General features: G+C 55.5%; 1 protein-coding gene across 1 annotated transcript; it reads left to right on the top strand.

Annotated features, from left to right (window-relative positions):
• Positions 1-7434: 7434 nt before the first annotated feature.
• On the top strand, positions 7435-11881 carry NME3 (NME/NM23 nucleoside diphosphate kinase 3). The gene is made up of 5 exons (XM_069029879.1): positions 7435-7545; positions 7835-7965; positions 8383-8484; positions 8943-9055; positions 9780-11881. The coding sequence occupies exons 1-5, from the start codon at positions 7437-7439 to the stop codon at positions 9895-9897; spliced, it is 573 nt and encodes a 190-aa protein (XP_068885980.1). The 5' UTR covers positions 7435-7436; the 3' UTR covers positions 9898-11881.
• Positions 11882-14740: the final 2859 nt, after the last annotated feature.

Below are 14740 nucleotides of genomic sequence, written 5' to 3'. Positions count from 1 at the left end.
ATCTAGTAGGAGTTTTATATGATTAATGTTCACAAAAACAAGCACTTGCTGATAAAAATGTGCCTTCATCCATTGGCTGAGCTGCTGTCAGAAGGGTCAGAGCATCCCAGTCTAATCCTGCTCCTGCTGCGCTCAGTCGGGAACAGCAGAAAGCTCAGGGGTGTGTGTGGGGGGGAGATCTCGGTGAGCTAAAGCAGCTCCCTGAAGGTTCAGACAGCAGAAGAGCAAGAGAAGTGTGGGGTACACCATGAGGAGAGTTTGGTGTCCTGTGTAAAGCCCTCACACTTGTGGGGTGACACATTTTCTGCCTGAGGGGCTGTAGCTGTCACACTGCAGCAGCAGCCACTGGGACATCAAAACCAGAGCTGAGGGACAGACCATGGGGGACAGTGGATGCCCCAACAATCCCTGAGCTGTCCTGGCTGGCTGGGCAACCAAAGGTATCACCAGGGGAACATGGCACGATGATGTGAGCAGGTCCTGGGAAGTGAGACCACAGCAGGGAGGCCTGGGAGGGCCAACGGGAGGGTGAGCAGGCACTGCTGGAACAAGGCTCTGGTTTAATCACACATTCACCCAGAGACAAGCCTCGTTTCCCTGGGGAGCTGGTGGCACATTCAGGGCTTGTTTGCTCCATCAACACAGAACTTTTAGTGAGGATGCCCATAACAGCCCTCGCTGCCCTTGTCCTCCAAGCCTTAACAGGCCACAGAGGGCTTTGAGGGCTTTCCTGTAACAGGGGAGGGGTTGCTTCTATTGTAGCTGCTGCTGCTGCAGGGCTGACTTGGTTTTACTGCTGGAATTGTCACTTCCACACCTGCCACAGTCCTGAGCTGTCCTTCTCCATTTGCAACCCCTGACCCAGGCCCGGGAAGGGCAGGAAGGAAACTCCTACAGCTCCAGCTGTCTCCTGCAGAAAGCTGGGAGCAAGGTCTGAGGCTGGTGTGTGCCCAGACCCTGCAGCCCTTCACTTGCATTAAGCTCTGGGCTTCTTCTAAAGCCTCTTTCTGCCAAGGGCTAATATTTTTTCCAGCTCAATCTTCTTTCCTTTCCTGGACATCTCCAGAGCACAGGGGTGAAAAGATTTTCCTAAGGTCATCTTGCCTCCTTCCCTAGTGCTGAGTCACCACTGCATTCACCACGAGAACAGATTTTCATCTGCAGAGACTCAAAAGGATCTTGAGACACACAAATAATCAGGGCCCTTCCACTGGCAGCATCAAGGATAGGCTGGCAGCCACTAACAAATGTTCCTGTAACTTTCACTGAGGTTTCCCAAAGCTCTGGGCTTGGGATGTGAGGGAATGACTCACTTGTCCAGGTGTTTGGTTCTTGCCCTTGTCTGAGAGGTGCTGGCCAAATTCCTGCCACATGCCCAGGGAGAGCAGTGTGGTGGTCACCCCATGGCTGCAGCACTCACTCAGAGGAGAAGTGACAGAGTTCACCTCACGTGTAACACACCGACCAAAGCCCAGGTGAGCCAGGAGAGCCCGAGCTCCTCACCCTCTTCACCCCTTCTAGCGCCGGTGTCACCAAAGACACCTGGTGAGAGCAGCAGGGCAGAGCTGGAGTCACCATCCCTGGGAGTGGTCAAAAAACCACACACAGTGGATATGGCACTTCCCTATATGGCTTAGTGGGCACGGGGGTGTTTGGGCAAAGGTTGGACTTGATCTTGGAGGTCTGTTCCAACCTTAAAGATTCTCTGAAAGCACACGGGTTGGACACATCCCTGGGCGGGATGACGCCGGGCTGAGCCGGCAGGGGAGGGAGGCGGGATGGCAGCGGAGGGAGAGGGGCCGGCAGCGGAGGGAGAGGGGCCGGCAGCGGAGGGAGAGGGGCCGGCAGCGGAGGGACGTGGGCCAGCAGCGGAGGGACGTGGGCCAGCAGCGGAGGGACGTGGGCCAGCAGCGGAGGGAGCCGGGCTGCCCAGAGCTGCGGCTCTGTTTACTCAGCTCCAGCAAAGCTGCTCATCCTTCTTAGCTCCCCGTAAGCCACAAGTCCTAACCCCCTTTGGGGGCACATTCTGGCAGGGCAGGAATTTAGTTCAAGGGATATCAAGGCAGGGTTTAGATGGTGTTTGACCTACTTTGTGACTGCCGTGGCATCACAAGGAGCGCTGCTGGGGGGACACAGGCCCTGCAAGGCAGGCAACTGAGGGAGAACCAGCAGCCCCTTTCACAGCTGGGCAGCTGGTGGTGGAGTTGGGGAGGGGAGGTTGCATTCAGGCTCCTCTGAACCAGGGTCTTAAGAACAAGGGGCTCCAAATAGTGCCTCAAAGTTTGCAGTCACTCCTCCATCCCACTGCCAGCCAGGGTGAAGGTGTAAACCTGATCCAAGCCAGCCACCACCTCCCTGGCAAAGCATTCCTTCACAGAGCTCACACACGTGGGACTTTGCCATCAGTTCAACCCAAGTGACAGAAAACTTCAAGGACTGTAAGTTTTACCTCCAGTGTCTCCTCGTGAGGCACAGGAAGCTTCCTGGGAGCTGGGGCTCTGCATTCCCAGGTTCAGGGGCTGCTCCCTGCCCTGCTCTGGGCACAGGGCTCCTGCAGGAGCCCCACACACTCACACCCCAGGGCTCCTGTCTGTAAAGAGGGAAAGGTCAGGCTTAGTCCCACATCTTCCACCCCTGATCTGACTCAGAGCTGGAGATAAAGGTGTGGCAGCAGGTCCCCTGTGAGTGAGAGGAGACCCCAAACCAGGGTGAGAGTCAATGGCTGCCTCAGCTGGCAGAACTCCACAGGCCACAGATGAGTTTTCATACAAAAAAATTTATCCTCACAGACTTAAGTGAGAAGGAGCTGAGGAGGTGGTAAGACAGGGGCTGTCCCTGAGAAATCATCCCTTATGCTCCAAGGGCTGGAGCCCCTCTGCTCTGGAGCCAGGCTGGGAGAGCTGGGGATGTTCACCTGGACAAGAGAAGGCTCCAGGGACACCTCAGAGCCCCTTGCAGGGCCTAAAGGGGCTCCAGGAGAGCTGGAAAGGGACTGGGGATAAGGCATGGAGGGACAGGACACAGGGAATGGCTTCCCAGTGCCAGAGTGCAGGGATGAATGGGAGATTGGGAAGGAATTGTTCCCTGGGAGGGTGGACAGGCCCTGGCACAGGGTGCCCAGAGCAGCTGTGGCTGCCCCTGGATCCCTGGCAGTGTCCAAGGCCAGGCTGGACAGGGCTTGGAGCAGCCTGGGCTAGTGGAAGGTGTCCCTGCCCATGGCAGGGGGTGGAATGGGATGAGCTTTAAGGTCCCTTCCAACCCAAACCATTCTGGGATTATGTGAAATACTCCAGACAGAACAGGACAGACCAAACTACCGTAGCTGCATCTGTGCAGGAATTTTGGACATGATCCCACCATCAGCAGAGAGGAGACTCCTCTGCTGTGCACCTACAAGGACAGGAAGGACCCAGGACTGGGAGCAGCACATGAGTGACACACTCAGGGCACAAGACAAGGGCTCCAGGCCCTGCACATCTCTCAGGGCACTGAACAGCAGCCAAAGCCCTCCTGGCTCACCTCCAGAGCAGCAGCACCCATCTCACAGGCACTGCCAATTCCAGCCTGTCCTTCTCTGGTTTTCCATGGAACTGGATGGACTGGGATGGGGGGCTCAGACCAGCATTCCAGGAGCTGTTATTAGTTTATCAGTCTCACATCCAGAGTTGAGACAAAGTTGGTACAGAGCTCACACTGTCCCAGAGACATCCCCCGATTTCCTGGTTGCAAAGCATTCTTAAAAGCTTTTTGGCCAATAGTGTGCTTCTAAAAGTTACAGACATCTGTCTTAACCAATCCTTAATAAAGCACCTACATCTATTGTACACAATAGTCACTTGTTATGCCTTATATAATAACACACAACATCCCATTATTAAGCTTAAACTTATCTCTCTAACTAAATATACTTTTTGCAACTCTAACATCTATCTAGGCCAAGCCTAAGAACTAACCATTGTCTTTTAATGTCCTTGCTGCTTATAACTGTATCTTCTCCTAATTTTCCCAGGAAAAGCTGAATTCTAAATCCCTTGCTGTATTTCCGGAGGCCTGCTTCTATTTCTCACACCAAAAATCCTTTCCACTTTTTGTGATTCCCCACAGGGATTTTCTCAGGGAAGAAGCACAGGCTGCCCAGACAGGCATAAATAAAATGCTGTAGCACTGCACAGAAGTGAGAACTAACACAAACCTCTGCTTCAAAATGCAAGCATTTCCCTGGGCTGTGTACTTGGAATGTTTCTTTCAAGGAAATCTTTTATGGACTCCATGAGAATGGAAAAGCCAAATGCAAGGAAAGGCAAGTCTGGCCTGGGCAGTTCCCTCTGAGGAAACAGCACCTGTCCTAGGGTTAAAGGTGTCTCCCTGGAGACCTCCTGCTGTACTCATACAGCTACTCCCAGTTTTCAGAGCACCCCCCTCTGTATCAGAGCTTTGTTCCAGGATGGAGCAATGGCAGTTTTGATTGGATCCTCTTGTCCATTCCATGTTCACTTGGAAAGTGACCCTGCTGTAGAGCACTTTGTGGAGCTCTGGCTCTGACATCTGTATCCCCTGGGTCCAGCAAAAGGTGCTTAAAGAAATCTTCTGGCTCTCCCAACCCCTCTTTATCCTAAAAGGTGAAATATTTCCAGCAGGATCAGTGGTGCAGTATGAAAGTAGACAGGTCTACACCTGTGCAGAGCCCACACTCGAAGAGGCACCAACACTCCAGGCTATGTCAATGCTATGCTGGTGAAAGACCAGGGCTGAACTGAAAGGTGAAAATCCTCCCCAAACAAACAAAAAGGTGCAAAAGGAGCCTGAGAAGGAAGGCAGTGCCAACCACAGGACTTGCTAAGTGTGATGAAAGGAGACAAACAGCCTCTGTCTGCACTGCACAGTGCTGGATGGCCACGTTATCTGCACCTACATGCTCTGGAGTCTCTTACATAACCACAGTATCTGCAATGTTCTATCCAGCAAGAGCAGAAATAGAGTTCTGCCTCCGCCTGAAATTCCTGCAGTGGGGGCGAGCACGGGAACAGCCCCCCCCAGCCTCCCCTGCCACGCTGGGATCCTTCCACACTGAACCTTCCACTGAACCGAGAAGATATTTGGTGCCAGAAGGTACCTGGCCTTTCAGGTTCCCAGTGAGGGGTTTAAAAAGCGATCACAGGGCTTTCCAAACGAGGCAGCAAATTTGTTCAGCCTCTTCCAGATGTGCAGCTGTTGCCTGTGGCACCATTCCGTGCACACATCTGGGCTGGGAATGCTGAGCACCCAAGTGACACCTCTGTAGGGAGGATTTGTGATCCCATTCTTGTTTGCTGCAGCTTCCTGGGCTCACCCTCAATACACACCTGCCTAAAACTGTGCCTAAAAGACACTGGCTCAGGAACAATCTGCCTGAGAATCAGACCCAGCTCCATTTCCCAAGCTATCTGGTCACCAACAATCTGCATTTCTGGGGCTCCTAGAGAGGGAAGTCAAAGCTTTCTCCCCACAGCACATCATTGCCAGAGAAGATGAGAAGGACTCACCCAAGTGAAGAGTGTTTGGCATGTTTCTCCTCCAAGTTCTGCTGCAGGGGACTGCCTGAGGCTCAAAAGAACGTTTACAGTCCAAGGAAATGAAAACCTTCACCCAAGTGCCTGCGTTGGGATCTTTGAGGAGACTTGTGGAGAACGACAGAACAACCCTGGTATGAGAAAATGAGGTGTTTCATCAGCATTAATAAACAACAGAAATAAAACAAGTGTGAAATGAGGGATTCTGCCTGTGTGGAAGTCTGGTTGCCTGCAGCACACACAGGTGCTGGCTGGGTTGGGGACTGAGTTGTTGACTTCATTACTGACACCTCTGCAGGCAGCCTGAAAAGTGTCCTAGAATAAATCTTATTAAATTGACAGAAACATCATTATTTTTGAAATAGCTCTCCGTGAAGGAAGACTGAGATCAGCCATCAGGCTGGAGTTAGGAAGCTGGGTTTCACCACCTGCCACACTCCCCTCAACCCCACTCCCATCATCCCTGTGCACACCAGGCTGGCCACACACAGATGTCACCGGGAGCACATGGAGAATGCGCTCTTAATTAGCGGCTCTGTGAGTAGCTAATGAGAGCTGACACCATCTATTGGGCACCTTCCTCAGAGCACTCTGCAACCTTTCCAAACCGCGTGAGGGCTTTCACAGACACCCGCTCCAGACGGGATTTCTTTGACATGTTCCAACAAAATCGCCCAGCTGTCCCTAAGAACACAAGGAATGGGCTGACAACACGCTGCTTGTTCACCTTAAAATTCCAGCATTGTTTTAGGGAAGCGTCGCCCGCGGGAATGCCCGGGACGGGATGGACTTGGGGATGCCGAGGGCTGGCTGAAGGCTGGGAGCTCCTCCGCGCTGCCTGCGCTCCCTCTGCCGGCACCGGCGCTCCGGGAACAGCAGGGAAAAGCCTCTGGCACCGCCCTCAACCTCCCGAGCCGAGCCCACCACTCCACAACGGGCGGTGCTCATCCTACAAAGACTTTTCCGCCGGCGGAATAATAACCACCACAGCACGGCTGTGCTGGAGCAAACAGGGACAACTTTCCTCAGGCAAAGCCATGCTCCGGACCTCCAGGATACAACTGCTAATTATTTACTCGTACAAACGCGGGAATAATTTACTCAAAGCTATGTTGGATAAAGCAGCTGGATCCCTGCTGTTTGGAGACAGATCCCTGCTTGTCCCAGCCAAGGCCTGAACAGAGGAAAGCGAGCAGAACTCTGTCTCTGAACAGGAGAAGCGGGTTGGGAGCAGACCCAGCACTCCATGAGGCACCTGGAACAGCTCTGGCAGCAAATCCAGCCCTCCACAGGGCACCTGGAGAAGGTATTTCATGTGCTGGTATTTCCAGAGGTTGATCTTGAAGGGAGCTGAACCAAGAGGTGAGTTCCAGAGCAGGTTAACAGCCGGGATCCTACACCCCAAAATTAAATCAGCAACATGTGCTCTGTACAGAGGAGCTCCCTCAGCTCTGCGGGGCTGCAGCTCTGCCCTTCTGCTCCTGCAGCACGGCCCGGGAGCGCTCAGCTCTTCCAGAGGTGCCAGCCTGGGCCTGCCCGAGCTAGAGGGGCTGCTCAGGTACCACAGCAGCTGCCCAAACACCGGACTAGTCTAACCACGACTCGTGTGCAGTCACGACCGCAACGACAGAGACAGCGAAGGCAAAACAGTCTCATGAACACGCGGGACGCTGTGGCCGGGCCAGCGGCACAGGGGAGCTCAGGGGCGGCAGCAGGGAGGCCGCGGCCGGGACACCCCGCACAGGCGGAGCCTGGTCCCACCGCTCCCCCCCCGCCTCCATCGGTCCCCCGGGGCCCCCGACCCCGGCGGGCACCAGGCCCCGCCCGTTGCCATGGGAACGCGCCGTTCCCGGTGTCTCGGCCCCGCCGCTCCGCGGCCCCGGCACGATGGTTCCGCGGGGGGCGGTGACAGCGCGGGGAGAGCACGGCCCCTTTAAGAGCGCTGCCGCCATGATCTGCCTGGTGCTGGGGCTCTTCGCCGGCCTCTTCCACAGTGGTACGGGACGGGACGGGACCCCCGGCCCTGTGTCTGAGGACCAGGGACCCCCATTCCCCTGGTGCCTGAGGGCCAGGGCCCTCCCTTCCCCGGGAGAGACTCCGCGGCTGAGGGCCCAGGCCAGGCCTCCCCCCATCTCCGTGCCCTCCGCGCCCTGCCGTCCTCTGCGGGATCCTGGGAACCCCCCCGTGTCCCCACGGCTGAGGGCCTGGGACGCCCCTGTGCCCGCTTGGCTGAAAGCCCGGAGGCGTCTCATCCCCCCCCTCAGACCTCTGCCCTCTCCCTGCAGCCTTCGGCGGGGTCAATGAACGAACCTTCGTGGCCATCAAACCGGACGGGGTCCAGCGGCACCTGGTCGGGGAGATCATCCGGCGCTTCGAGAGGAAGGGGCTGCAGTTGGTGGGGATGAAGCTGCTGCAGGTGAGCGGCCGGGCCCACCCAGGCTGGGGGTCCCGGGAGCTGAGGAGCCCCTGCAGCTCCTCAGGCCCCGGCTGTGCTGGTAACTGCTGGGGGTTCTGCCTGTCGTCCGGCCTGTACAGCCTGCCGGTGTCATTCCAGCTCCAAATCCTCACAGCTCAGAGGAGTGTTGGTACCAGGAGGGCTGATTCCAGCTTTGGGGAGCATGTGTGCCCTTGGCTGTGCCCGTGCTCCAGGGCTGTCACTGTAAGCTGGCAGGTGTTGCTGCTCTGACCTGGAAACTCCTGTCTGTGGCAGGCTACTCCTGGAACTGAGCATCTGTGCAAGAGCTTAATTCTCTTAATTCCCTGCATCCCTGAGGTGCAGCCCTTGCCCAGATCGCCATGTGTGGGAGCAGACTAAGCTCTGTGCTCTGTGCAGGCCTCGGAGGAGCTGCTGAAGGAACACTACATCGCCCTGCGGGACCGTCCCTTCTATGGCCGCCTGGTGAAGTACATGAGCTCCGGGCCCATCGTGGCCATGGTGAGTGCTGGCCAGGGCCCCTGGACCGAGGAACAGGGATGAAGTGCAAGGTGTGAGCAGCAGTGGCTGTTGGCACAGTGGAAGCAAGGTGGTATCTCCCCTCAGAGGGTCTCTTGAAGCTGTACTGAACTTCAGGGATGTTTTCCATTGTAAATTAAATCATGGAATGGTTGGGGTTGGAAGGGACCTTGAAAGTCTTGTTCCACCCCCTGCCATGGGCAGGGACACCTTCCACTACCCCAGGTTGCTCCAAGCCCCATGCAGCCTGGCTTTGAGTGCTTCCAGGGATAGGGAGAAATCCACACACAATTTGGATTATTTTCCAAAATCAACTTCGGAGGAATAATTTGGAGAGACCTGTTCCTGTCTCTCTCCCAGGATCCAGTGGGGAATTCAGAGGACAGATGTGACCTGCTGGGGCAGTTGTGGAAGCTGATCCTGGTTTTGCTCTCCTGTAGGTCTGGCAGGGCCTGGATGTTGTGAAGACAGTTCGCACCATGATTGGGGAGACCAATCCAGCTGAATCCAGGCCTGGCACCATCCGAGGGGACTTCTGTGTTGAAGTCAGCAAGTGAGAGCTTTGACTTTTTCTTCCCTCAGTGCTTCAGGGCATCCTGTCCAGGCATTCCTGTGCCAGGCCTGCTCGAGCCATATGAGTCTGCATTCCCAGAGCAGAAGTTGTCCCTTGTATGCTCAGACCAGAGCTGAGCTCTGCTTCCCGGGGTTGGCTTTAGTAGGAGGAAGAGCCTGGGTTATGTCTTTCCTTCCTCCTGAGTCCTCTGTTGAAAGCAGGTGGGGTTTGCCTATTTTCCTGCGGTAATTGGAACTGTGAGGCTGTGAAGAGGGAGGTGCCCACTCAGTCCTTTCGTGGGAGTAGGTGAAGATCCATGGGTGGTGACCTTGGGTGGCCCCAGCCTGGCTTGTGGTAGACAGGGCTCTTACTTAACCATCCTGCCTTAGATCTCTGTTCCCTGGTGTCTGATACCAAACCTGCTTTGCTGGAATGGGGAAAATCTGGAGGCATAGCTGGAATCACTGACATAAAAACTGCAAATCCCAGACCTACAGCCACTTGCAGCTCCTCCTGTAGCAAACAAATGGCTCCTCAGCATGGGAGGAAAGAGTGCTGGGAACTGGCACTTCTGGAAGGATGAGGGGTGTGTGACAGGAAGGGATATTGTGGGGTAGGACTGGCTCTATCAGTTTAAGTAAATTGGTCAAGGGGGAATTTCCCAGCATCCCTCTCCCACCTTTCTCAGCTTGGTGCCAGCTGCTCCCTTTCTCCTTGCCCACAGGAATGTGATCCATGGCAGTGACTCAGTGGAGAGTGCCCAGCAGGAGATCTCGCTCTGGTTCCGCCCGGAGGAGCTGCCGTGCTGGGAGGACACAGCTGCACACTGGATCTACGAGTGAGGAGGAATCCCAAGGGAAATACATCTTCCTGCTGGGACACAGGACATGTCCATCCATTTCATGGTAGCTGCTGGGGCTGGCTGCAGATCCTGCTGTGGGATTCCTGTTCTGCCTTTGGGATCCTGGGAGCTGGGCTGTGTGTGGAACTCTGTGGTTCAGCTCCTGCCAAGGGGAGCTGTTTCTTTTTTTCTCTCTCTGCTCTAATAAGTAGTTGGTATTGTTGCTCTGTTTGCTGCAGCATCTTAAATCCCAAGTAGCTCAAGCTGATTCAGTGAAGTAAAACTTGGGCTCTTGGCCCATTCCTGGGTGTTCTCATCCCTGCCTGGAGCAGGAGAATCCATTTTACCTGCTGCTGGGAGAGGTGCTGGTCACAAGGTGACAGGCTTGACAATTTACCTGCATTTCTAGAAGGCTTTTCACCAAAGGCTTTTAAAGAATTGGGCTGCTGTAGGATAAGGGGGCAAATTCTCATTTTAGAGCTCATTCCGAGACAAGGAATGAAGGATGGGACAATCCTCTCTCCCTTGGTGGGAGCTCTGCGTGCTGGGGCTGGCACAAGCTCACCCAGTTTCAGATGTGATGAGTGAGTCCGTGGTAGGAAGATTCTCCAAATGCTGTTAAACGCACAATTCCTCAGGCTCTGGTTCCTGGGCTGTGGGAAGCAGCTCCTCCAGGTGTGCTCTGGTTCTCTGGGGCTGCACGGCCCTGACCCAACCTGACACCACACTGTCCCTCCGTGGTGAGTGATGAGAAGCAGCAGCACTGGGGCAGCCACAGGAATAGAAGGGGGAGAGGGAGGCAGAGAAGGATTTGTGGATCTGGGGCTCAGGAAGGACGACCGAGGGGAGTGGCACTGAGCTCTGGGAGATCCCAAGATCTTCCTTGTCCCCCTGAGAGCTTCCAGTGGATCTTTCCTGCTGGGAGGGTATCTGGAAACCAGTTTGTAATGGGCTGGACGCTACCTGTCAGCTGTCCCTGGGCCACCCAGCTCCTCAGAGCTGTGTCTGAGCTCCCTGTGCAGCCTCACCAGAGCATAAGGACAGGGACAGTGACACGGAACCCTGCCATGACAGGGACACGGTTAAACCCAGGGAACGAGATCCCCAGGGCTTTCCTGTGTGCAGGATGAGTTTGGCCTGTGCCCTAAAAGCCTGTCCCTCTGGGTCCTCAGCTTTGTGGGTGCTGGGGAATGAGGGCAACTCTTGGGGGGCAGAGTAAAGTCACCCCCAGTGCTGCTCTGTGCTGGCCCCAGGGTGGTGGGGCTGAGTGGGACAGGGGTGGGGGTCTCCCTTCAGTGAGTGGGGCTTTCCCCAGCTGCCCAGCTGCCTCAGCCAAGGCTCCTCCTGCCTCGGGGCCTTCTCCAGGCACCTGTGTCCAGCTCTAAATACCTGACAGATCCCATTTGTTCCTGGAACTTGTCCACTTGGCTGAACTCGGAGTCTGGCTGCAGCAGGGCTGCATGAGAAGACGCTGGTGAAGACCGAGGTGTGAAGCAAGTGGGAGGAAGGTCACATTTGTTGTTTAATAGATGCACTGAGAAGAGCTGTTGGTGCCAAAAGCTGCCAGCTCTGACACAGGAAGCTCAGAAATACCTGGCATCTCCTGCCATTGCCTCTTCCTGAAGGGATCCCTCTTCTCCCTGTATACACAGACGAGATTTAATTTGCCCTCCCAGTTTCAAAGCTCACTGAGCTCCCGTCAGACAACGGACCTGACTCATCGAGACACAATCCCAGGCCAGTCCTCTCCTCTCTGTGTGTAGGTTTGGTGTCTGCCATGACCTCGTCCCGCTCTGGGGCACAACAGAGCAGCAGCTGGAGGGAAAGGGCCCCCAGAGACACTGCTGGGAGCAGGTACAGGAGCTGAGCTGTGGGTGGTCTTCCTCGAGCCCCCGGGGACTTTGAATTGCTTTGCATGTTGGTTCCTGCTGCTTCTCCTCTGTCCAAGACTGTGTTAAACTGTACTAATAAAAGTAGAAGCTGTCTGTTGTTCCTCTTGGGGCCCTTGAAGGCAGGAGGCTGCAGGTGCTTGTCAAAAACAGCCTGGGCAGCAGCGTGGAGGGGAGGTTTTGGCTGCAGCAGTTGTGTGTCAGAGCTGGAGGAGGTGAAGGCAGCAGAGATGCCCTTGTCTCTGTGCAGGGCTCTTGTGCTTCCCACTGAACCAGAAGTCTGGCTGGGGTGATGTTCAGTGGAGCCAGGCTGCTGCTGCAGCCCCACACGCTCGTGGCAGCAGAACCAGCAGGGTCTGTGCTCCTGCAGGACTCACAAAATCCCAGAATAGCCGGGGTTGGAAAGGATCCCTGGAGATCATCCAGTTGCCTGTCACAGCAGGGTCACCTGAAGCAGCTGTCACAGGAATGTGTCCAGGTGGGTTTGGAATGTCTCCAGAGCTCCATGCCCTCCCTGGGTACCTACTCCCATGCTTTGCCACCCTTAGTGTAAAGAAATCCTTCCTCATGTTGAGGTGGGACTTCTTGTGTTTTAGTTTCTGGCTGTTGTGGTGCTCACCCTGTTGCTGGGCACCACTGGAAAGAGCCCTGCACCATCCTCTTGGCTGGATGCCAACCCCATGCCAGACTCTGGTTTCTGCTCCTGGGGCTTTGCCCTGGATTTTGAGCAGTGCATTTGCTGAGGAGTTAGGTCTGAGCTGGTAGTGTCAGCCAAACACAAAGAAAGAGTATTTGAAAATGGAAGAGGGTTAAAATTTTTATGGGATGGGAAATGGCTTTTGGCCTGTTCTCTCCACAGTTTTGCTCCCAGCACTGTTAGTGGGAACACAGAGCTCCAGCCCCAGTGCAGAGCAGGACAATCCCCTCCCTCAGCCCAGCTGTACCCAGCATACAGATGGCCCTTTTGGCCACCACTGATGGCTCCTATTGAACTTGCCATCAACCCCCAGGTCTGTTTGCTGCTCTCATCCCCCAAACTGTGCGTCCAACCCTGCCCCAGGTGCAGAACCCAGCACTTGCTGCTGTTGAACTTCACACGGGTTGTGACTGCCCAGCTCCCTGTCGGGGCCCTCCGGGGACTCCACAGCCCCTCCCAGTTCACTGTTGTTGGCAAACCTACTTAATGCACGTTAAATTCCTGAATCTGGATGATTTATAAAAACACTAAGAGCACCAGCCCTTGGGTAACCCCACTGGTGGCTGCCCTGATGTGGCCCCATTTACTGTAACCCTTTGAGCTTGTCCTGTCACCAGCTGCTCACCATTTGAAGGGGTACTCGTGGAGCTGTGTGAGGGACAGTGTATTCAAGAGAGTGTGAGAGATGGTATCAAAAGCTGCTGAAACCCCAAACCACCACATCGGCTGTCCTCCCTTGGTCACACAAAGATGACTGACACAGAGCTGGGAAGAGTGGCTGATACCTCAGAGGGTTGTGTGGCCCTTCGGAGGAACCTCGACAATGGGAGAGGGGCAGAGAGGAACCTTCTGAAATTCAACACAGGGCATGAGCAGGGTCCTGCATGTGGGGAGGAACAACCCCAGGCAGCAGCCCGGGCTGGGGCTGCCCTGCTGGGCAGCGGCTCTGTGGAGAAGAGAGTGACACCAACTGTTCCTGACCAGCTGTATGCCCTGGGGCCAAGGTGGGGGTTCCTGTCGGGTGTGAGGGGAGGGGATCATGCCCCTCTGCTCAGCTTGTGAGGCACATCTGGAATGCTGTGTCCAGTTCTGGGCTTCTCAGGACAGGAGGGATATGGAGCTCTTGGAGCAGGTCCAGTGGAGGCTGAAGGGCCTGGAGCATCTCCATGCCCAGCACAGGCTGAGGGAGCTGGGGCTGCTCAGCCTCCAGAGGAGCCCCAGCTGAGAGGGGCCCTGAGGCCTGGGTGTCCCTGGCTGCAGGGAGGGCTCCGAGCAGGGCCCAGGCTCTGCTCCGTGGGATTCAGCGATGGCACCAGAGCACCGGGCAGGGACTGAGCCCAGGGAGGTCCAAATGAACACGATGAAAAACTTTCTTGTACACTGAACAGGCTGCCCAGAGAGGGAGTGGGGTGTCCGTTACTGGAGATATTCCAGAACCGTCTGGACACAGCCCTGTGCTCTGGGATGACCCTGCCTGGGCAGAGAGGTGGCACCAGATGAGCCACTGTGGGCCCTTCCAGCCTGAACCATTCTGTGACTCTGTGGAATCGATGCCTGAGCTTGTCACAAACGGAGATTAAGCAGATTAAGCAGGACCTTCCCCCTGTGAACCCTCACTGGCTGTGACTGATGACTGCGTTGTCTCTCAGGGGTTTTTCAGCAACTCCCTAAATAACCTTCTCCAGGATTTTAACAGACACTGAAGTGGGACTGACAGGCCTGTAGGTTGCAGGGTCTTCCTCCTTAGTCTGCTTGAGTACTGGGACACTGATCACCTTCCACTCAACAGAGACCTCTCCACACTCCCCAAACCGCTGAAAAATAATGGAGAGAGGTCTCACGATGACATCTGCCAGCTCTGTCAGTACCCTGGGATGGATCCCATCGTGTCCCATCCAGCTGCAGCAGCCAGTCCTGAACAGCTTCAGGGGCTGCTGGGAGTTTGTCATCTCCAGTCAAGGTCTTCCAGCACAGGCCTGCAGCCTCATCCACAACAGCCATTGTTTAGCTATGTTATAGTACTCCGTTGCCGCTTATCGTTACACATACATTCCCTTAGTTTCACTTCATTCAATGGAAGAAACTTGAGCTTGTTTAAGGGACACGAGGGGCAGCACGAACGCAGCTTCCCGGAGGCTTCACGCCACTGATTCCTACGAGGCTCCACCAAACGCTGCTCGGTGAGTGAAGAGTACGTGGGCAGCCGCTCCGAGAGCACCAACACCCGCCGCTGCCGCTGCCGCCGCCCCGCGCGCGTC

This window comes from Aphelocoma coerulescens, chromosome 14, assembly GCF_041296385.1.
Source record: "Aphelocoma coerulescens isolate FSJ_1873_10779 chromosome 14, UR_Acoe_1.0, whole genome shotgun sequence".
Taxonomy (NCBI): Eukaryota; Metazoa; Chordata; class Aves; order Passeriformes; family Corvidae; genus Aphelocoma; species Aphelocoma coerulescens.
The sequence above is the reverse complement of the archived record's forward strand: the minus strand, read 5'-3'. Positions and strand labels throughout refer to the sequence as shown.